A 24,603-nucleotide genomic window follows, 5' to 3' on the forward strand; every position below is an offset into this window, starting at 1 on the left:
AATGAGAAGAGGAACAAACAAACAGTTCTGTGAATTATAAGTCCATCTTTTCTGGTCCTGGCATGAGGTTTAGTTTTAAAATAGAGCTCAAGATATATATGCACACACACAGCACTGTTCACAGTGTGGTTCCAAATATCACCACTTTCTTTGCTTCAGACTCTCATTCAAGGTGGTCTGACATTTTGCTAGAACTGTGTTTCAATAGCTCGACAGCCGAATGGAAAGTTATGAATGTCTCTCTTCTAAATATCTTCACTCATGTCAGGACAGATATGCTGCATTCTTCAAACAATCTTTGTTTGGAATTGAAAAAAGTGAATTACACACACCAAGAAGATGAAAGGAAGCAGATATAAATCTATTCTTTTTTTTTTTCTTTTGGAAATTATATTGTAACAGCATGGTCTGGGGCTTTGTATTTGATTGTTAATTAATTTGCTCCCTCGGGTCTTCTTCATGTCTTTTATGAGCAGACACTTGCCTCAAAATAATGTTTGTAACCTGCTTAAGAGATTATTCTTGATTGGCTGATTAAACCTGGGCAGGGCAGAATGGCCAAAGTTTGAGGGCTTTCAGGGAAGGAGGATCATGGAAAGGAGAAGGAAATTGGAAGAGGAAGGAAGAAGAGAGCCACCATGGCTTAGCAAGGGAGAAGCACATGGCTGGAAGGGATGGATGAAGCAGCACAGATGAGATAACAAGCAAATAATTATGAATGGGAGGTAGCCTGGAATGGAGCTAGGAGGTAAAGTTAGTTTAGAGGCCTAATATTTGCCTTGCCCCAGGTAAAATAAGGCTGTTCTGAAATCTATCAAGTACTGTGTGTTTTATTGAGTAATTGTTTAGTTATTACTGTTTACAAAACATTTTACTTGGTACTTAAATCATACTGGAAATGAAACCACAAATCTTTCCTTGGAATCTTAAAAATCAAGGAATTGAATTTTCTGGAAATGATAGACTATATCTCAATAGGTACAGTGGTTGACTGAGATTCTGTAAAACTAAAACAAAACTGAATAGTTATAGGCAAGGTGAAGATATGAGTATTTGGGTCATGATTCTGGTGCTTGGAGAACTCAAGAGGGAGGGGGTTAGTGCCACTGAAACATGGGACATTGCCAGGGAAGATTCTTCAAGAAATGCATGTGATTGGGGTTGGAAAAACATGGGAAAGGTACATCTTATTTGACAAAGACTACAATAGAGTCAGGCCAAGCCCTTTGCTAGTATGAAGACGATAATATTGACAGCTGTATTCAGTTATACTTGGACCCATATTGCTATTCCTCATTCCTGCTGTGTTGTCTTTGACTGTCCCCAGTGATCCCAGTAGCTTTCTTTTGCTGGATCTTCATGTGTTCCCTACCTCATAAATGTTTCCTATATCAACAGCCATCCATCCTGGTACAAACACTGAAAAAAACTGTCATGTTTTTTTTATTGCCCTGGGAAGCTTTGAAACATCTTACATATGAAAAGTCTTATTTGTAATTACTTTTACTGACATAGTTTCAGAAGTTATTTACTACATCAAAGGAAATGGAAAAAAAAACATACTTTCAGTGAAGAAAACTTAGAAGCTCGACTGAGGATAAATTTGAGTCAAATTCTGCTTTAATGATTGATTTAATGTTAAAATTTCCCACAGGACTCATTTTTTATTAAATAATTGGTAGAAGTTTGACTTACATTCAAATATGTGTGTGCATATATTACACACCATACGTGTTTATAAAAAGATTATTTTTAATTTTGTGTTTTTGTTTTTTGAGACAGGATTTTGCTATGTATCCCAAATTAGCTTCAAACTCTTGATCTTCTTGCCACTATCCCCTGAGTGGTGAAATTCAGTCATGGGCCACCACAGCCAGCATAAAAGCTCACCTCTCCAATGGCAGCTTTCCTTGCCACTCAACCATCATCTTCAGCAATAATCTGTCTCTATAAATCTGTTTTGACCTATATAATAGTTGGTTTTAAAAAATAAATAATGCTATTCTTTTCATTATCTTTTTTTTCTGTCTGCTTTGTTATCCAATATGCAATGACTTTAATGTGTCACAAATCTTGACTTACAGGTTTTTAATTTTCCAGATGTGCTGTTACCTGTCTACTGGCTATTCTCAGAGCTCTCTTACTGTTGAATTCTTTGCTCCATTTGCTATTTGCTTCATGGCAGTTTGTTTCATATGGGGTGAGTGGATGAGGTTAAAGAAGAGAGAGGAAGAGAGAGATAAGGGTGAAGGAAAGAGAAGAAGAATAAGGAGGAGGAGGAGAAGGAGAAGGAGAAGGAGGGGAAAGAGAAGAAGAAGAAGAAGGAAGAGGAGGAGAAGGAGAAGTAGGAGAAGGAAAAGAAGGAGGAGAAGGAGAAGGAGAAGGAGGGGAAAGAGAAGAAGAAGAATAAGAAGGAAGAGGAGGAGAAGGAGAAGGAGAAGGAGAAGGAGAAGAAGAAGAAGAAGAAGAAGAAGAAGAAGAAGAAGAAGAAGAAGAAGAAGAAGAAGAAGAAGAAAAGGAAAACCTTCAGTATCACAGTAATGGATAGAGAATCACACAGTGACATAAATGCCAAGAGTACTATAATCATGATTGGTGGTGGCTGTTTTAGAAGTTGCCAACAATGATTAACTACTGTACATCTTATAAGGGGAGGATAATAACACATATCATTTTTTGGTCAGGACTTTTAATGATACATTCACCCTCAGTAAACTGTAAAGTGATTGAGTAGAAATCCCACCATGTGGAACGTGCTTCAGGAATGCAGGTGGAATAGTTGAGTTAACTAGCACCATGTGATGCCGTTTGTAAGTTGGCTTTAAATGGCTTTCAAAAATTGTTGAATTCACATAAGAAGTGTGTCTTTTGAACTTGTGAAATCTCCACAATTTGTCACTTTTGTGTCAAATTTGTTCAAGATAGCACTAGATTTTATGACTTTTACACAATGGACACCAAAAGACAGCCAGTAATTCACATAAACTCAAGGCTCAGAAATCTCACTGGTGAGAATTAATAAATATACTCTCAGATGCTGCAACTGAAAATAGTACAACATTACTAATATAATACAAGTAAACTTATCAAAATATATTAGTACTTTAAAAAAGATAAGTAAATAAGTATGGTTCCCTATGAAATCCATCTTCAGAATATAACATGTATGACAAAATTCCTGTAATTTCCACTCTTAATATCTGCTATATTGCCAAATACCAGATAAAGGCTGTGCCCAACAGTAAAGGTTAAGAGTATTTAATAGAGTTAATCACAGTGTTTATGCCCATAATCCCTTTGCTGGGAAGCTGAGATTGGAGGATCACCATGAGTTTGAGGCATACCTGTGCTACTGAGTGAGATCCTATCTCAAAAAGCCAAAACCAGGCCAGCCATGATATCACACATCTTTTAATCCCAGCATTTGGGAGGCAGAGACAGGCAGATTCCTGAGTTCATTGCCAGCTTATTCTACAGAGCAAGGTCCAGGACAGCCAGGGCTACACAAAGAAACCCTGCATTGAAAAAAACAAAACCAACATGGAGACTGAGCTGCCTATCAGCTACATCTGAGCAGGTGGCCTAGGTCCTCTCCATGCATCATGGTCCTTGGTTGGTGCATCACTCTCTGCAGGGCCCTCTTGGGATCAGATTTTTCAAGCTTTGTTGGTCTCCTTATGGAGCTCCTATCTCCTCTGGGTTCTTCTGTCCCCTTTGTCTTCCATAAGATTCTGTGCTCTGCTGAAAGTTTGGCTGTGAGTCTCCGAATCACTTTTGTTCCCTTGTTAGGTGGAACCTTTCAGAGGACCTCTATGGTTGGCTCCGGTGCTGTTCCCTCTCTTCCCCCGCTTCATGTGTCTATCCTGTTTTCCATGTTGAATGAGATTTAAGCACCCTCCCTAGGGTCCTCCTGCTCAGACGTAGCTGATAGGCTGCTCAGTGTCCATGTGGGTTTCCTAGTAAGGAGTGCAGTGGCTGCCTTTGTCAAGAACTCGGTCGCCTGCTCTTTGATCACTTTCCCCTGGTGATGCGGCCTTGCCAGACCACAGAGGAAGAGGATACAGGCAGTCCTGACCAGACTTGATAAGCTAGGGTCAGATGCCAGGAGAGGAGAACTCCCCCTTTCAGTGGACTAGGGGAAAGGGATTAAGGGGAAGAGGAAGGGAGAGTAGGACCAAGAGGAGATGAGGGAGGGAGCTACGATTGGGATATAATAAATTGTAAAAAAATAAAAATAAATTAAAATTACAAATCAAAAAAAGAAAAATCAAAACCAAAAAACAAACAATCAAAAAATTCAAACTCAAGAAAACAACAGTAGAAAAACAACAAAGAAACATAAAAAAGTAAAAACCCAACCAACTGAAAAACAAAAACAATATTTGGTCTACTTATAAAATTGATAAGGATGAAGATGTAAAATAAGTAGTCAATACTTTGGGAAAAGCTTCTGTTTGAACTGGGAAGTCGGTACAAATTGCTTTGACTCAGCTTCAGAGGATGAAATGTGGGTGGCGGCATCAAGAATGACCCAAGGCTAGTATCTGAAGAGCTGATAAAAATGAACAGAATCAGTCATTTTCTTTCAGCAAAACACATTATCATATCAATAACTCACATAATATAAAATATTAAATCAAGCCTTTGTATTTTAAAATACTGAAGACTCCCTTTGAAATTATTTTTTCTTTTTCTTTTTTTAATTAAATTTATTTATTTTTTATATTAATCACAGGTTATTTACTTTGCATCCCAGCCGTAGTCCCCTCCCTCATTCCCTCCCAATCCCCCCTCCCTCCCTCAACTCCTCCCTGCCCCTTTCCAAGTCCACTAATAGGGGAGGACCTCCTTCCCTTCCATCTGACCCTAGCTTGTCAGGTCTCTTCAGGACTGGCTGCAATGTCCTCTTCTGTGGCTTGGCAAGGTTGCTCCTCCTTTGGGAAGGGGGGGAGGATTGAAGAGCTTGCCATTGAGTTCATGTCAGAAATGGTCCCTGTTTCCCAAATTAGAGAACCTATTTGGACACTGAGCTACCATGGGCTATATCCGAGCAGGGGTTCTAGATTATATCCACACATGGTCCTTGGTTGGAGAAACAGTCTCATGAAAGACCCCTGTGCCCTCATATATTTGGTCCTTGTGGCACTCTGTACTCTCCAGGTCTTATTTTTTTTTAAAGCCAATAACTCTTGGACCTATGCACTACGTATTTTAAATTAACTAATTAATCTTTATGTGTATAGATATTTTGCCTGCCTATGTGTGTGTGTGTATTACATGTGTTCACTAACTGTGGAGGCCGGAAGAGTATGTCAGACCCCTAGAACTGGAGTTCTTAGCTGCCATGTGGTGCGGAGAACCCAGATTCTCTGAAAGAGTAGCCAGTGCCCTTAACTGCTGTGTCCGTTTGAATGAAAATGGCCCCAAAGACTCACACACTTGACTTCTGGTTCCCAGGTGTTGGAACTGTTTGGGAAGAATTAGGAGGCGTGGCCTTGTTAGAGGGAGTGATTGATGGTAGGGAGGGCTTTGAGTTTTCAAAAGCCCATTCTATTTCCAGTTAGCTCTCTCTGTCTTGTGCTTGAGGATCAAATGTAATTCCTCTGGCACCATGCTTGCTGCCATGCTCCCTCCATGCTGGTCATGGACTCTAACCCTCCGGAACTATGAGCCCTTAATTTAAATGTTTCCTTTTATACGTTCCCTTGGTCACAGAGCCTTGTCACAGCACTAGAAAAGTAACAAAGAAAACTGCTAAGCTGTCCCTCCCTTTCTCAACAGCACTGTAGTTTTAATAATTAGACTCGCTAGTGCTGTACCAAATTCTTCCATGAGTGTTACAGTGAACATCTGTGGGAATCTACACAGAAGGATACCAAATTTGAATCATTTCAAGGATTTAACGTAAGATTTCAATAAATATTATGTACTACCTCTCAAAATTTCAAATGTTTACTAATGAGTGGATAAAAGAAGAAAAGAGATGTCATTACAAGGGTCATGTTGCCTCTTCTGTGAAAAGTTCTCTACCCTGGGCGTGACGTCTACAGTGTGAGAGCCTGAGTCTGTGGCTTCCTGTGTGGTTTAACATAAATGTCCTAAGTCACACCAGAGTCTTCTTTTCCTTTGTTGGGCTAACCTCTCAGAAAAGATCTGGTCTATTTTTATATATCTTTATAAAATCAATATGTACAAAGTTTTCCAATGTCCTCTCAGTTCTTGTGATAGTGGGGAGTTGGCATGGACGAGACATAAGCTGTTTAGAAACCATCAGCTGTTTAACTACATGTCATGTTTTTCCTATTGCTTTGAATACACTTTGAGAAAAAAATTGCTCAGTTGTTACTGGGATCTCATTCCCAGCTCTGCTTATATCTCTAGTTTTTGTGATCTTTTGTTGAATGAATTCAGATGAGACAGAGTGTAGGTTAGAAACAGGCAATGTTGAGTACAAAATAAAATGGAGAGTTTTTAAGGGTGTGAGATGCAATGAACAGAGGAGCCATCACAGTGAACACTCTTACCATGTGAGGACATTCACTAAATCACAGTCAGCCTATCAATGCCCACTCTCCTAAAGAACGCATGTGTAGGTCAGAGGACAACTTCCAAGAGTCAGTTTCCTCGTGGAACAGTGGGGTCCTGGTTTCAAGTTTCTAGGGCAGTCTTTAGGCCTAAATAAAGCCTTTAGGCCAGTGAGTCTTATTGTTCCAAATGTTGTGACCCTTTTATATAATTGCTCATGTTGTGGTGATACCTCAACTATAAAATTATTTCATTTCTACTTCATAACTGTAATTTTGCTACTGTTATGAATATTAATGTAAATATATGATATGCAGGACATCTGATATTTACATCAAAGCGGTTGGGAAACATAGGTTGAGAAATACTGATTTTAGGCTGAGCCATCTTGGCCTCCCTGAAGGAACGAAATTTCCATAGAACACTTCCATTTAGTTGCATTTTGATATTGTCAAAAGGACAGAGTGCATAATTCTTAGAATCCTTGCAGAAATACACCCAGCAGATCTTGTCCAGGGGGAATGTGTCGATTATAGGAAAGGTTGTTCAACAAGCTCCCAAGAGCTGTTATCAGATAAGTGTGACTCCCAGAAGCATATAGATTAAAAATGAAACTACAGAATGAATCGTTTTGCTCTTAGATAGATGCCAAACGCACTGAGGACAAGCAGGTATTTGTTTTCCACTCATGAGAAGTGTTGGCCACTATCTGTGAAATTGTGGGTGTTACCACATTAAAGGCTACACTGCCATAGAGAAGAGTTTGGCAGTAGGCTATACTTGTCTCATTTCTTTTCAAAAGTTCCCTCATTTTACAGAATTAATATTATACGTTACTTATTCCAACTCTTAAACATTATTAGTCCCACATAAAGTCACTGTAAATATTGTTGAAATAGTTTGCATGTTTTTTTAAAAAATCAAATCTTTAAGTTTAGTGTGTGTTATACATTTATTGCATCTCTAAATCCAGACCAGGCACATACCAAGTACCCAAAATCTACGAGTGACCAGAAGCCACCAGCTTAGGTGGCTTAGGTGGTGGTCTGACTCAGTTTATGCCTACACTTTATTTATGCAGATTACAGTTATGGCGAAAAAGTTCTATAGATGTCTCATGAAGCACTACACTTTCTCGTGTATCTCAGTGCACAAGCTATTTTTCATAACTTTAAGTCTATGGTTTACATGCAATCATATATAATTTTTTGAGGTAGGATCTTTCTCTGTACCTTCTGGCTGTCCTGGAAATCACTGTGGAGACCAGGCTGGCTTTGAACTCACAGAGATCCACCTGCCTCTGCCTTCCTAGTACTGAGATTAAAGGCATGTGTCATAACCCTAAGCCCCAAATCATATTTGTATTATACTTAGTTTTTCTTTGCAAATTTTATAGATAAGGAGTTCCCTTACTTTTTAAAGTCACCACTCTATTCTTATTCTGAATTGCTTGCAGCGTCCCTAACAACCTCCTTATTCAGAACTGCTTGATCTTATCTTACTGTGGGAAAGAGAAACGCCAACTGCAGAAGCTACTGACATTCGGGTTCAGAGATCTGGACACTTAGATCTCAGGACAGGCTACTCCTCAGGGGAGGGCTGCCGTAACAGATGCTATCTTTGACCAAGGTCCAACCCCAGTCCTTAGGCATTACTTGGACAGTGAGAAAATGAGTTCTTCGTGGAGTACCCAAAGGTGGGAATGTAAACAGTTCTCTTGAAAAAGGATTCGGCTGTTTTCATTTTCTGTGTCTGAGTATCTTGTCGGCGTACTTATGCATATATGTATATATACATATGCGCTACACGTATATCTTCTGTCCTCGGAGACCAGACAAGGGTACCTGATCCCAGAGATTTGCCTCCTAGATGAGTCTAAATCCCACCAAGTTGATAGTTTATTTCACTGAATATAGAAAACAGGTGGGTTTAATTTTGGAAGGATTTCTTAAATTCAACTCCTAAAATACCGCTGCTCTCACGGCTTGCTGTGGTATGACCTGTGACTGACTTCTACCTTTAAATGCTACAAAAGCAACGTGCATTCTTTGAAAATCAGGCTTCAAATTTTGAATTTTGGCTCTTTCTTCGGCCAAAACCACACAATCGTATTACTGAAGATTCGCTTCAGTCCTTGAGTGAGGAGGCCTAAGTTTAGGAAACTTCCTGTCAGCACTTCCCCAAAGAATGAAGCAGCAAAAAGGAAGGAATAGAAGATTGCATTAAGGTGGAAGAACAGAAGATTGCAAGACAGGCCTTGAAAGCCCACGGTGAATACAGCAGTACATGAGCCCGGTGCCTGAAATCTTTTGTTGTTGTGGTAGTCGTTGTTTGTTTGTTTCTGGGGTTTTTACTGAGGTGAGCATGGAAACTCCTCTGCTCAGGAGCACGTGAGTCTTGCATGTGAAAGCTGACCTTCACTTCCGCGGGCCAGTTACCCACTTTCCATTGCCTTAGTTTGACCCATACATCAGTTAAAGGCTATTTTGTGTAGCCGACCACATTTCCTACTCCAAGCACCCACATAGCTTTTGTTTGATGGAGGCCTGGGATGGCTCAGTTAATTGTATTTACTGCTATTAGTTTAAAAGTCAGCTTTGTGGGCAGTTCAGGACCCCAAGCTACTCTTCTGTTTCATGTTGAGCAAATCTGCTTGAGAATTGCCTGACTTTTAACATCTGAACGTTTTAAGCTGCATCTTTAAGAAGTGCTTGGCCTGGATCGTCCTCTCTCTCTCTCTCTCTCTCTTTTAATCTTATTTTAATTTTTATTATACTTTTATTATATATAAAATACATATATATATATGTATACATACACCAGTACACACTATATATTTTTTTATTTTTTTTACTTCAATGCATATACACATATTATTCTAATACACACACAAACATTATTCTATGACTTCAATTACTGTGTTTTTATATGATTCGTGATGGTACATTCGGATGGGTCTATGTGTCTATTATCTCTTGTGATTTTTGTTTGGCTTTTTTTTACTATTTGTTTTCTTCTATTCTTTCTCTCATAGCCACCATTTGCCTTATCTCTGCTGATTACACCAATCACATTGATTTAGCCGTATCCTACTGTCATCTTTCCATGTTCTGATTATATATTTTATCATGAGTATTCATTCATGTTTTATTTATTTATTCATCGGTATTCACCTAGCAGATGACTTTAACAACCTTTGTCATTATTGAATTTGATTTCATTTACATTTCTTCAAACTATTCCATAAGATAGAAACAGAAGGAACACTACCAAACTCATTCTATGAAGCCACAGTCACCTTGGTACATATTTTATTTTAAAATGGACTAAGCTAGTTGTATGTTAAATGATCAAACACATATATCTTTAAAAGAAAAATGAAAGTTGACATAGAAAAGAGTTTAGTCTTTGATCCAATGATCCACTTGGACTTTAGTTTTGTGCAGGGTGATAAATATGGATCTATTTTCATTTTTCTCCATATAGACATCCAGTTTGACCAGCACCATTTGTTGAAGATGCTGTCTTTTTTTCCATTGAATGGTTTTAGCTTATTTGTCAAAAATTAAGTATCCATATGCGTGTGGGTTTATTTCTGGGTCTTCTATGCGGTTCCATTGATCCTCCTTTCTATTTCTATGCCATTACCATGCAGTTTTATTACTATTGCTTTGTAGTACAGCTTGAGATCAGGGATGGAGATACCTCCAGATGATCTGTTGTTGTACAGGATCATTTTGGAAATTCTGGGTTTTTTGTTTCTCCATATGAAGCTGAGAATCTTTCTTTTAAGGTCTGTAAAGAATTGTGTTGGTATTTTGATGGAATTGCATTGAATCTGTAGATTGCTTTTGGCAGAATGGCCATTTTCACAATGTTAATCCTACCAATCCATGAGCATGGAAGATCTTTCCATCTTCTGAGATCTTCTTCAATTTCTTTCTTTAGAGACTTGAAGTTTTTTTGAACAGGTCTTTCACCTGCTTATTACCACCATTTTTAAAAGGCCTCACCTTATCTTAGATGGGTTAAAGAGGGGTGGAAAGGACAACTGATATCTTGTTTAAAAGATATTCAGGTGTTCTTGAACTATCCTTGCAACTGCTTACCAAATTTGAAATTATAGTTTTCAGGCAAAAAAAAAAAAAAAATATATATATATATATATATATGTATATAACAATGAGGAAAACTTCTACATGAAACAAAAAACAAACCAACACAAAATAGTAATCAGCGAACAAATGAGAAACCGGAGCCTACAGCTATTTCTAGGCCTTAATTGTGCTTTCAATTAAGATGATTTATTCTATTAATAATGAAATGTTCAGGCTGTTTATTAAGGTTCTTTATTAAGTTCTATGGGAATTTAAGTAGCTAGAGCTTATTCCTCAGTCCTATGGGGTGTCCATGCATCAGAGAAGGTCTGTACTGTCTCCACAAGGAAGGAAGATGGACTCTGCTCTGTGAAGTCAGATTACAGAAGACACTCCCAACCTCTGCCAGCTTGTATCTCTGCACAAGGTCCTGTGATCAAAACATTTGTTTGTAAGGAGTCACAAATTATTACAGGAAAGAAATGAGGATCAGCACAATTCTCTTTTACCTTTAAGTATTCTTAGAGAGTGAATCATGGAATTTAACAAGTCTCTTCTCACAAATGCAGGGGTAGGATTTTGTACATTCCTCAACCTCTAGTCTTGTTTTAGATAAAAATACACATCCTCCGATCTTACTGTGGTAACTATGTTTGTTCAAGGCACTGAAGAGAAAAAACAACAATGAGCAACTGTTTAATGTAGAACATTCACTGAAATGTCATGATTTTAAGGATCCTATTGGCCAACGTATACAGAATATAGAACGATTAATCATAAGTTCATCAAAAAAATGTTTTCTTTTCTCTGAGCCCATTAAACAGAAATGGTCTCTTGATCACAACAAAAGCTCCATCTTACTTCACACTCACATTTTTGGTCAACAGGTAAAGCAGATTTTCAATGTTTCCAAGAAATTATTTCATGCTACATCTGCTTTCCCATTTATACTTTATCAATAATAATGCTAGAGTAAAAGGAAAAAAAATGTGTGTGGCACACAGAACAAGGCCTTATAGTCTTGTGTTTTAGGGAGAAAGGGAATATTAGAAATACAGTCAGAGATGAAGGCTGTAACTCATGTTTTGGACTGTTTTCCCTTTCTTCCTTCTCCACATCATAGCTAGTGGGTCTTCAGTGAAACACGGTAATCTCCTGAATTCCCTGTATGCGGTACAGCTCTGATTTCTGCAGGATGCTGTATTAGGCCACAGTTTCTTCTGTTAAAATATTAAATGTTGTAAATAAAAATTAAATTAAAACACAGAGCATTTAAGCTGAAATAGAAGGACTGTGTGTTCTGGGCCAGCCTGGGCTACATAGCAAAACCAGAAGTCATATAGTAATTAATTAATACTTAATATTTTTCTGTATACACAAACAAAAATCAGATTTCTACTGAGACTGAAGTGTTAGCAGGAACAGGAATGAACCTCTGACGATCAGGGAAGCACTAGAATCATTGTCCCCGAATAGTTAGAGGAAGCTGACTAAATAATGCACACAAAATGGAGATCCTCAACAATGAATCCAGCCAGCCATAGTGGGCACAATCACAGGCCCAGTATTTAGGACATGAAAGTAGAAGGATCACAGTTCAAGGCTAACCTTCAAAATGTATAGGGAGTTTGAGGCTAGTCTGGGTTAATGAAACTCTGTCTGAAAAGTAAAGAAAGAAAATGAAATCCATCAAACCCACATGAGACTGAGATCTGAAAGGGATCAGTCTTTAGCAAAATAAAACACTTTCTTTGAATCTTGGATTTAAGATGGGGAGAAATAGAATATTTAAATATACAGAATGTAAAAGAAACAAGGAAGAAAAATGAAACAAAGTGTCTTGTAGACAGAACATAGACAGAAAAGGTAGGGTACATTAGCAATAAATATTTACATTAGTCAGCCATGAGACATGTTCATGGGGATAGTCAGAAAATTATGGGTGTATGCTGAACGTGGGCAAAGGAAGAAAGATGTCAGCAGACACTGGCTGTTCACAAAAGATAATTACTAAAAGAAATGAAATGTGTGTTCACACAGTGACATTGACACGAATTGACATGACAACTTTCATAACTGTCAAAACAAGAAACACACCACATGCTCGCATGTGAGTGGAGAATTATTGTGGAATATTTGTGTAATTCAAAAGTGCTTTATAGCAAGAAGAATGAACTGTTGGTCTGTGAAAAAGAGCTTTAGTTAGCTAAAAACCAATAATGATGATATTTCTAACAGTGAAAGATGCAGAGAAATACAAAGTTAATCACAAATCTATGCATAATATACAATACTTTGGACTAGGCCATACTCATTGATAATAAAAAAGAGCATATGTCTGCTTTCCCAGGGCCAAGTGAGGGGCACGGAGCAGAAAAACTTTGGAAGGTAACAAAATGACCCTGTTTGGATTTGGGGGTTTCTGTTGCTATGACGAAACACCCTGAGCAAAGCAACTGGGGAGGAAAGGATAACCTTTGGTTGCCAGAGTCATAGTGATCTTGCGGCTCTGATTATGCATGACTGGCTGCTTTACATGATGCCAGAGCTCATGGATGGGGAAGGTGTTTAGGTGGACTGACTCAAAGCGCAGGCTCTGGGCCCAGATTGTAGTTGAGTTTGTCACCTGACAGCTGAACCCCACGGTTTCCTAGTTCTTAATTGTACTGTGAGAGCAATGAGCTAGTAAAATGTTTTATCTTCGTGATGATGAAGCATGTGCCGTTTAATCACAGTGAGCTATTGTCATCTGGGAAACAGAGAGTGTTTGCTCAGTGCTTGGAGCAAAGGCATCCATTCTACAGACACAAGCTGCTCTGTGTACCAGGAAGAAAGATGGCTTCTGCTGAGTTAAGTCATCTTTCAGAGGAGCATTTCTCCCCTTGCAGCTTATCACTCTGTTTGCACCCTATTTGCACAATGGACTGAGTCCTGCAGCTAAAATATTTGGTCACTAAGTTTTCACAAATCATCACAGGACACTAACAAAGATGACAAAACATTGACTTTTTTTTGTTTGTTTTGATTTTTCTTAATATTGTATTTAATTTCAGGAACGCTTAAATGTATTTGAACATATCTTATAAAGTGAATTATAAACGTGTCAATAATCAAGTTTCCTTTTTGATGTATCTATTACAAAGGCACTCACATAGCATTTTATGTCTAATAACTTGGGAATCTACTAAAGTCTCTCAATCTCCAATTGACATATCTTTCAAAGGAAAATCTCATTCTTTGGATATAACGGTGAATTTGCACCTTAGTGAGCACACGTGGCCTTGAGGTAGAAATGGCCCGTTGTTTGGATAACCTTGCTTCCTCCTCCACTGCGCTCTGAAGATTGGCCGGAAGCGCAAGGAGTGCTCTGCATCTGTCCATTCCCTCGTGCTTCTCGTTTCTTTAACTTGGCTTCTCAAATTTTATTTGTGTCCCTGGGTTGCCAGCACCATTGATTCCAATTTTGGGTTGCTAAAAGAGAGCTTTTCAAAAAAAAAAAAAATTAAGCCTCGCTATAAAGTTAGGACATAGCCTTGGGTTACCGACCAACCCTTGCTTATTGAAGTTAACAGAATAGGTAGGATATGTAAGGGATATAGAAAAGCCAACAATTGCTTCTGACTTATTCCTTGTGTTGCAGTGTTCTCCTTTCCACATTTGATTATTCCTGTATTTGTTTTATAATGTCCAGGATATTTTGTTTATTTAACAGGAGAAATGGGAAATCAATCATACATTTGCCTCTTCTTCCTGGATTCAGAAACCTCACTTTTGATTTTTCAAATTTGCTAAAACCAAATTTACTTAGACAAGATTTAGATATGAACTACTGAAACAGTAGAAGCTAGGAGATCAGTTGAAATACTTTAATTCATCAATTAAGAGATGACGTTGAACTGATTGGCCTGTTCTTTGATCACCTCCCCCTGAGAGGGGAACAGCCTTACCAGGTCACAGAGGAAGACAATGCAGCCATTCCTGATGAGATCTAATAGACTAGGATCAGAGGGAAGGGGAGGAGGACCTCCCCTATCAGTGGACTTGGGGAGGGGTATGGGTGGAGAAGTATAATTAATAAAAATGTGTAATTAATAAAGTGTAATTAATAAAAATTAAAAAAAGAGAGAGATGGCATTGAGCTGAGAGATGGCTCAGAAGTTAAGAGTGCTTACTGGTTTTGAAGAGGACCTGGGTCTGATTCCCAGAACCCACATGATGGCTCACACCTGTCTCTAACATATCCACAGGAGATGATGTCCCCTTCTGGTGAGGACAGGAGGCACGCACATGGTTCAAATGCATACATGCAAACAAAACCTTCACACGCATAATTTTTTTTTAAAGGATGGTGTCAGCAGGGATGGTAGACATGCCTAAAGTTCTCGCTGCTCAACAGGCTGAGGCAGGAAGAACCCCTGAACAGAAGAGTTTTGTGGTAGTTTGGGCAACATAGTGAGACACCATTTTAAAGATGAAAGGGAAATAAAAACAAAAAGGTTTGACCTGTTGGAAAGCTAATGACCAAAGTGGGGAAAAGTGCATAATTTTGCTTATACAAAACATTGGGATAGGAGGGGCGGAGCCAAGATGGCGACTAGCACACACAGTTTCTGAGCTGTGGAATTGCTAACCATCTGAAAGGTGCGTGGAAGGAAAACAATGGTGAGGCTTCCTAAACAACAGGGAACATCACAGGAGGCAAAAACTTTGGTCTTGGGGTCACCCTGAGACTTCTTTGGGGAAGGTGAGAAATGATCCTTTGATCTCACAGCACTCCCCTCCCCAGACTTCCTTCCTCCTCGGCACAGCAGAATCATCTTTCTCTGCGCAGCTGGGGTCTGCAGAGGCTGAGGCGGAGCTCGAAGCCCTTTAGCGGCAAGTGCCAGCAGTACCCGTCTCGGAGTCCCAGATCCGAGCAGCGGCTGCACCATCCTCCCAGGGCCCCAGTCTGCTAGACACCATACTAGCTCCACAGGATCGAGATCACTGACGTTACGGCCGGCCCAATCCCACAGTGACAGAAAATACACTATATACTCACCAAAACCAGGCAGAAATGCCACACTAGCTAGGCACACCAGGTGCTGGGAGAGCACAGTGAAGAGACCCCAGGACTTCCCATAAAACATCTGGACTAGCAACCCAGTCTCCAGTTACAACGGGACTTTCTAACCTGGCGGCAGAGCAGCACTGAGCTGGCAGGGCACATCAGCCCTCCAGTTTAAGACTAACCAGGGCCAAACCAGAGAACAGAAAGCCTGTTACACCGATCCCTACTGACGTGACCACCTTGAAATCTCCAGCTGCAGCAAGACCTCATAACCTGGCAGTGACAGCAGCACGGAGCTGGCTGAGCACATCAAAGAAGCAGGGCCAAACTAGAGAGCAGAGAGCCCAGATACACTGATCTCTGCCAAGTGACCTGCCTGTAAGTGAGTGCACCCTTGAGAATCTGCAGATCCCCAGATCCTGGGTCCTTCTAAAACAGAAGCCAGGCATCGAACCCCCTCCCACCCATATACCCACTTCGGGAAACAGAGGGGCACTTGGGACATTGAAGTTCCTGCTCTGTGGGTCTAATTGAGGAGTTAAGGCAGTTAATGCCAGAAATTGCGCTGCGATCATCACTAGTGCCTGCAACATATACAGTGCAGAGCCTCTCCCACACACTCAAGGGTTCAACATTAGCCATCACTCTGTCCCTTGAGATACACGTCCACACACACCTCCACACACACACACACACCACACACACCACACACACACACACACACTTGCATTTGCCCCATCTGTGCCTGCATACTTTTCTCCCACAGGTACAGCTAGTCCTCAGCACACGCTAAGGACACGGGACTTCTCTCAGCTTGCTGAAGAATTCTCCAGACGCCAGAGAAAGACAGTACCAGTCTGATCGGCAGAATCCAAAAACAAACAGGGAAGGTTTCATATAAGCCAATGGCCAGGGGTAGGCGAAAGAACACTTCCAACATAAATCAGGATATCATGACTTCACCAGGAAACCCCAAAATTGATGGATACTCCAATTCATCAGAAGCACAGGAAAATGACCTTAAAGCCATGCTTACCCAATTATTTGAGGCTAATAAGGAGGAAATGAACAAATCTTTCAAAGAGTTGGCCAGTCAATTGGAGGTAAAGAAAGAAGAAATAGACAAAAGCCTTAAAGAAACACAGGCAAACATAGCCAAACAGAGGCATGAATAGAGATAAAATTAGTGGCATATAAAAAGGAAATGAACAAGGAAATAGAGACCATCGTAGAGAGACAGGAATCCAAATTCAAACACATGAAAGAAATGGTGCAAGGCATGAAAACAGAATTAGAATCGATAAAGAAAACACAAAATGAGAAAACCCTTGAGCTGGAGAACTTGGAGAAAAGATCAGGAACCACAAAAGTAAGCATCACCAACAGAATACAAGAGATGGAAGAGAGAATCTCTGGAGCTGAAGACACACTTGCAGAAATTGATACTTCTCTCAAAGAAAAAGTAAAATCAGAAAAGTTCCAATCACAAAATATCCAAGAAATCAAGGACGATATGAAAAGACAAAATCTAAGAATAATAGGAATTGATGAAAAAGAAGACTCCAGGCTCCAAGGTCCAGAAAATATTTTCAAGAAAATCATAGAAGAAAATTTTCCCAACTTAAAGAAAGAGATGTCCATAAATATACAAGAGGCCTACAGAACATCAAATAGACTAGACCAGAAAAGAAACACATCACATCATATCATAGTCAAAACACTAAATCTACAGAACAAAGAAAAGATATTAAAAGCAGCCAGGGAAAAAGGCCAAGTAACATATGAAGGTAGACCTATCAGAATCACACTGGACTTCTCATCAGAAACTATGAAAGCCAGAAGGGCCTGGGCAAGTATCATGGAGACTCTAAGAGATCACAGATGTCATCCCAGACTACTATGCCCTGCAAAGCTTTCAACCAACATAGATGGAGAAAACAAAATATTCCATGACAAAACTAAATTTACACAATATCTACACAGCAACCCTACAGAAGATACTAGAAGGAAAACTCCAATCCAACGAAAACAACTTCACCCAAGAAAACAGGGCATACAGATAATATCTCAACAAAAATGAAAGGAAAACAAGCAATGAAACAGGGTAAGGTCACCGACTCCATTATAAAAGGAACTAACATGCATTGGTCACTATTATCTATCAATATCAATGGACTCAACTCACCAATAAAAAGACACAGGCTAACAGAATGGTTGCGGAAACAGGATCCAACATTCTTTTGCATCCAAGAAACATACCTATGCAACAAAGATAAACACCACCTCAGAGTAAAGGGCTGGAAAACTGTTTTTCAAGCAAATGGTTCCAGAAAACAAGCTGGAGTAGCCATCCTAATATCTAATAAAATAGACTTTCATCCAAAGTTAATAAAAAAAGATAAGGAGGGCCACTATATTCTCATCAAAGGAAAAATCCACCAAGAGGACATCACAATCTTGAATATCTATGCCCCAAATACAAGAGCACTTACATTCGTAAATAAAACATTATTAAAGCTTAATCATACATTGATCCTAATACCTTAATAGTGGGAGACTTCAACACCCCACTCTCATCAAGGGACAGATCAACTGGACAAATACCAAATAGGGAAATAAAAGCACTCACAGAATCCCTAAATCAAATGGACCTAATAGACGTCTACAGATCTTTTCACCCAAACTCAAAAGAGTACACCTTCTTTTCAGCACCGCATGGAACCTTCTCCAAAATAGACCATATAGTGGGTCACAAAGCAAGCCTCAACAGATACAAAACGATTGAAATAATCTCTTGTATACTATCTGATCACCATGGACTAAAGCAACAACATCAGAACAGAATGTTCTGTTGGACATCAACAACAACAGAAACAACAAAAAGCCGACACGCACATGCACATGGAAACTGAACAACTTACTACTCAATGAGAGCTGGGTCAAGAAAGAAATAAAGAAAGAAATTAAAGACTTCCTAGAATTCAATGAAAATGAAGGTACAACATACCCAAATTTATGGGACACATTGAAAACAGTGCTCAGAGGAAAATTTATAGCACTAAGTGCCTGCAAGAAGAAATTCATAACATCACATACAAACAACTTAATGGCCCAACTGAAAACCCTAGAAAAAAAAGAAGCATATACACCCAAGAGGAACAGACGGCTGGAAATAATCAAACTCAGGGCTGAAATCAATCAATTAGAAACAAATAAAACTATCCAAAGAATCAATGAAACAAAAAGCTGGTTCTTTGAGTAAATCAACAAGATAGACAAACCCTTAGCCAAACTAACTAAAAAGCAGAGAGAAACTATCCAAATCAGCAAAATCAGAAATGAAAATGGGGACATAACTACAGACACTGTGGAAATCCAAACAATTATTAGGTCATACTACAAAAACCTATATGGCACAAAATTTGAAAATCTAAATGAAATGGATAATTTTCTTGACAGATTCCATCTACCAAAATTAAGCCAAGATCAGGTAGAAAGACTGAATAGCCCTATATCTCCCAAGGAAATTGAAGCAGTCATTCACAGTCTCCCCTCCAAAAAAAGCCCTGGACCAGATAGCTTCAGTGCAGAATTCTACAAGACTTTCAAAGAAGTGCTAACACCAATTCTCCTCAAACTATTCCACAAAATAGAAACAGAAGGAACACTACCAAACTCATTCTATGAAGCCACAGTCACCTTGATACCTAAACCACACAAAGATCCAACAAAAAAAGAGAACTTCAGACCTATCTCTCTTATGAACATTGATGCAAAAATACTCAATAAATAAAATACTTCCAAACCGAATCCAAGAACACATCAAAGATATCATCCACCATGACCAAGTAGGCTTCATCCCAGGCATGCAAGGGTGGTTCAACATATGGAAATCCATCAATGAAATCCACCACATAAACAAAATGAAAGAGAAAAACCACATGATCATCTTCTTAGATGCCGAAAAAGAATTTGACAAAGTCCAACACCCATTCATGTTTAAAGTCTTGGAGAGATCAGGGATACAAAGCACATACCTATAGATAGTAAAGGCAATATACAGCAAGCCTATAGCCAACATCAAACTCAATGGCGAGAAACTTAAATCAATCCCACTGAAATCAGGGACAAGACAAGGCTGCCCACTGTCTCCATATCTCTTCAACATAGTACTTGAAGTCCCAGCCAGAGCAATAAGACAACTAAAGGAGATCAAGGGGATACAAATCGGAAAGGAAGAGGTCAAAGTGTCACTATTTGCAGATGATATGATAGTATACATGAGCTACCCTAAAAATTCAACCAGAGAACTCCTTCAGCTGATAAACACCTTCAGCAAAGTGGCAGGATACAAAATCAACTCAAAAAAATGAGAAGCCCTCCTGTACACCAAAGACAAAAAGGCTGATAAAGAAATTAGGGAAACAACACCCTTCACTATAGCCACTAATAACATAAAGTACCTTGGGGTGACTCTAACCAAGCAAGTGAAAGACCTGTTTGAGAAAAACTTCAAGTCTCTGAAGATAGAAATTGAAGAAGATCTCAGAAGATGGAAAGATCTCCCATGCTCATGGATTGGTAGGATTAACATTGTGAAAATGGCCATCCTGCCAAAAGCAATCTACAGATTCAATGCAATTCCCATCAAAATACCAACACAATTCTTTACAGACCTTGAAAAAAATTCTCAGCTTCATATGGAGAAATAAAAAACCCAGAATTTCCAAAATGATCCTGTACAACAACAGATCATCTGGAGGTATCTCCATCCCCAAACTCAAGCTGTACTACAAGGCCACAGTAATAAAAACTGCATGGTACTGGCATAGAAACAGAAAGGAGGATCAATGGAACCGCATAGAAGACCCAGAAATAAACCCACACACCTATGAATACTCGGTATTTGACAAAGAAGCCAAATCCATTCAATGGAAAAAAGACAGTATATTCAACAAATAGTGCTGATCCAACTGGATGTCTACATGCAGAAAAATGAAAATAGATCCATATTTATCACCCTGCACAAAACTAAAGTCAAAGTTGATCAAGGACCTCAACATAAAACCAGATACTCGAAATCAGTTGGAAAAAAAAGTGGGGAACAGCCTAGAACTCATTGGCACAGGAGACAACTTCCTGAACAGAGCACCAACAGCACAGGCTCTAAGAGCAACAATCAATAAATGGGACCTCATGAAACTGAAAAGCTTCTGTAAAGCAAAGGACACTGTCATCAAAACAAATAGACAGCCTACAGATTGGGAAAGAATCTTCACCAACCCTTTATCTGACAGAGGGCTAATATCCAGTATATATAAAGAACTAAAGAAGCAGAAAAGCAACAAACCAAGTAATCCAATTAAAAAATGGGGAACAGAGCTAAATAGAGAATTCTCGAAAGAGGAACATCAAATGGCAGAGAAACACTTAAAGAAATGCTCAACCTCATTAGCCATTAGGGAAATGCAAATCAAAACAACCTTGAGATTTTACCTTATACCCATCAGAATGGCCAAGATGAAAAACTCAAGTGACAACACATGCTGGAGAGGTTGTAGTGAAAGGGGAACCCTCCCCCATTCCTGGTGGGAATGTAAACTGGTACAACCATTTTGGAAGTCTATCTGGCGCTTTCTCAGACAATTAGGAGTAGTGCTACCTCAAGACCCAGCTATACCACTCCTAGGCATATACCCAAAATTTGCTCAAGTACACAACAAGGACATTTGTTCAACCATGTTTGTAGCTGCTTTATTTGTAATAGCCATAACTTGGAAACAACCCAGATGTCCATCAACGGAGGAATGGATACAGAAATTGTGGTATTTTTACACAAATGGAATACTACTCAGCAATCAAAAGGGAGGAAATCATGAAATTTGCAGGCAAATGGTGGAATCTAGAAAAGATCATTCTGAGTGAACTATCCCAGAAGATGAAAGACAATCTTGGTATATACTTGCTTATATAGACCTACAAGATATGATAAACATAATGAAATCTACACACCTAAAGAAGGTAATCAAGAAAGTGGACATGGGTGAAGATGATCAATCCTCATTTAGAAAGACAAATGGGATGTGCATTGAATGTATGACAGGAGACTACCGCAAAAGGCATCTGAAAGACTCTACCTAGCAGTGTTTCAAAGCAGACACTAAGACTCATAACCAAACCTTGGCGGAGTGCAGGGAATCATATGAAAGAAGGGTAGTTAGTATGATGGGGAAAGGATAGGAGCTCGACAAGTACCAAATATATCCGGGCACAGGGTCTTTTCTGAGACTGACACTCAACCAAGGACCATCTATGGATATAACCTAGAACTTCTGCTCGGATGTGGCCCGTGGTAGCTCAGTAACCAAGTAGTTTTCCAAAGTAAGGGGAACAAGGACTATTTCTAACATGAACTCAAGGGCAGGCTCTTTGACCCCCCCCCCAGGGGAGGAGCAGTCCTGTTAGGCCACAGAGGAGGACTTTGCAGCCAGCATTGAAGATACCTGATAAAACAGGGTCAAATGAAAGGGGAGGAGGTCCTCCCCTATCAGTGGACTTGGAAAGGGGCAGGGAGGAGACCAGGGAGGGAGTTGGGGAGGGGGAGGGAATGAGGGAGCGGGATACAGCTGGGACACAGAGTTAACAAATTGTAACTAAAAATAAAAATAAAAATTAAAAAAAAATTTGGTTAGATATTTGCTTATTTAAACATTTTTTTTCAATCCAGCCTAGAACATGTGCTGTTCTCCCTTCAAGGCCACTGATTATGCAGAATGTGCCAGTAGGTAATTAATATTCACAATGCCTGGTGTGGACAAAGCGTTAGGTATATGTGTTTTCAGCGAAGGAAGAAAAAATAGGGGAGGCAAACATTGACTTTTTACCTTTCCTCCACACTGCACACTGAACCCGGGAACTTGTCTATCCTCTTTTCCCAGATATTGGAGTGGGCTTTACCACAGTCATTACTATTTGTATCTGTGACACTGAAAAAACGCACTGCCTCTTGTCTTACGTAATGATTTCTCTAATGTTAAATCACTCTAAAAACTATAACGGGCAGTTATTTCAATTTGAAGCTTATATTGATGCAGGGAAAGATGTTTAAAACAAGGTTTATTGACAAAAAATGAACGGAGTATGGAATTAATCATAAGCATATCAATAAACGATATTCATTTTCTCTAAACGCATAGAACATGATCTTGGGGCAGTAACAGGGGTCAGTTGGTGGTGTGGACTACCACCAAACCGGACAACCTGAGTTCAGGCTTGAGACCCCACACAGTAGAAGAGTAAGAATTCTTTAACTCTCCTGTGACTACTGGTGCTGTGTAATGTACATGCACATGTGTATGCATAACACACAAAAATAAATGAAATAAAAATGGTCTCCTAATCAAAACTGAACTCATCATATACTCATTAGCAAGTTAAATTAATTTTCAGTATTGCTAAGGGAAAATTTTATATTAAAGTGGGTTTCCTCTAATGCTTTCTGCAATAAAGACAGTTAAAATGAAGAAATACGTTATGTGGCACACGGACAAGGTCTGATATGCCCTGTTTTAAGGAGAAAAGAAAGGTTTAGAATTCAGGCACAGAAGAAGGGGTGTAACTGCTGTTGTTGATTTCTCTCTTCCCCCACCTCAGAGCTAATGGGACTTCACTGAAACACGATGCTCCACTGAGTCCCTTGCATGTAACACAACTGCCATCTCTGCAGAATGGTGTGTTAATGCCACAACTACCTTCTCAGAAAAAAAAATAATTTAAAACATTGATTAAAAAATAAAACAGTAGGAAAGGTGAGGCGGGCCTATAACCTCACTGTTTGGGAGGCTGAGTTAGAAGGATTATAAACCAGGTCAGACTAGGGGATATAGGGACACCCTGATTAAATATTAACTGATAATTAGAGCCTTATTCAATGCACTTCTGAACATTCAGGATTCTTACAGACTTCAGGGGATCAGCAGAGCATGGCAAACAGTCTCTCTCCTAATAGGGCAATATGAATAGTAAAGCTATATAAAATGATCATTCAAATACTAAATATGAATCTGGGCAGATCAGGAATTCAAGGCAGGTTGAGAAATAAAAGTGAGTTTGAAACAGGCTAGCCTGATGAGAATCTATGTCAAAGAACACCAGAAAGAGAATAAAATCCACCAGACTCCATGGGGGCAGAAATGGCAGAGAGATAAAGTTTAACAAAAGTTCATTTTTCCTTAATCTTGCATTTAACCAGGGAGAAATGGAGCATTTAGATTTACTACAGAAAAAACAAAGGAAGAGAAGTAAAGCAAATGACCCATTGGTCACAGACAGGAGAGGAGAGATACAGCAAGAATGAGCATACACCTTAACCAGCCATGAGATAGGATTATGGTACAACCAATGAAGCATGAGCATTGAACACGGGCAAAGAGGAACAGGATCCAGCAGACACTAACTGTTCACAGATACACACGAAGCACATATTTTGCATCGTGAGCTCTTCACTTTACCCACCATAGTGATGCCCACTTCAGCCACACCCAAGAAACACAAGTTTAGGTTCACAGCTGCTCACAGGGTTTGTTGGAAGAATCTTACACTGTAAGCAGGTGTTTAAGCTTCTGCACCTGCTCACTGGAGAAAATGCTTGTGGTGGCCACAGGAACATGACCACTGAGTTTCCTCAGTGAAGCCTCAGATCTGGCCATAGAATCAGCACCACCATCCAGGAAGAGTTCTGTAGCATAGTCAGCTCCTGGCACCTCACTAAATGTTACCCCTGCCCATCTCTGACTCTGTATGATGCTGTAAGCTATAAAGAAAGTTGATAACTCTGTGGCCAGTTCATGATGGCAAACACCAGAAATCTCAGTGCTTGGGAGATAAAGCCAGGAAGACTAGGGATAGTCTGTGTAAAATGATACTTCATAG

General features: G+C 39.4%; 1 protein-coding gene across 1 annotated transcript in view; it reads right to left on the reverse strand.

Annotated features, from left to right (window-relative positions):
• Positions 1-11,133: 11,133 nt before the first annotated feature.
• The window catches only part of LOC129680152 (killer cell lectin-like receptor 2), a 55,144-nt gene continuing 41,674 nt past the window's right edge, over positions 11,134-24,603 (reverse strand). Inside the window, 1 exon segment of the mRNA XM_055611725.1 lies at positions 11,134-11,287. Coding sequence (XP_055467700.1) covers positions 11,134-11,287 — 154 coding nt within the window.

Source organism: Psammomys obesus, unplaced genomic scaffold, assembly GCF_907164565.1.
Source record: "Psammomys obesus unplaced genomic scaffold, mPsaObe1.curated_primary_1811, whole genome shotgun sequence".
Lineage (NCBI taxonomy): Eukaryota > Metazoa > Chordata > Mammalia > Rodentia > Muridae > Psammomys > Psammomys obesus.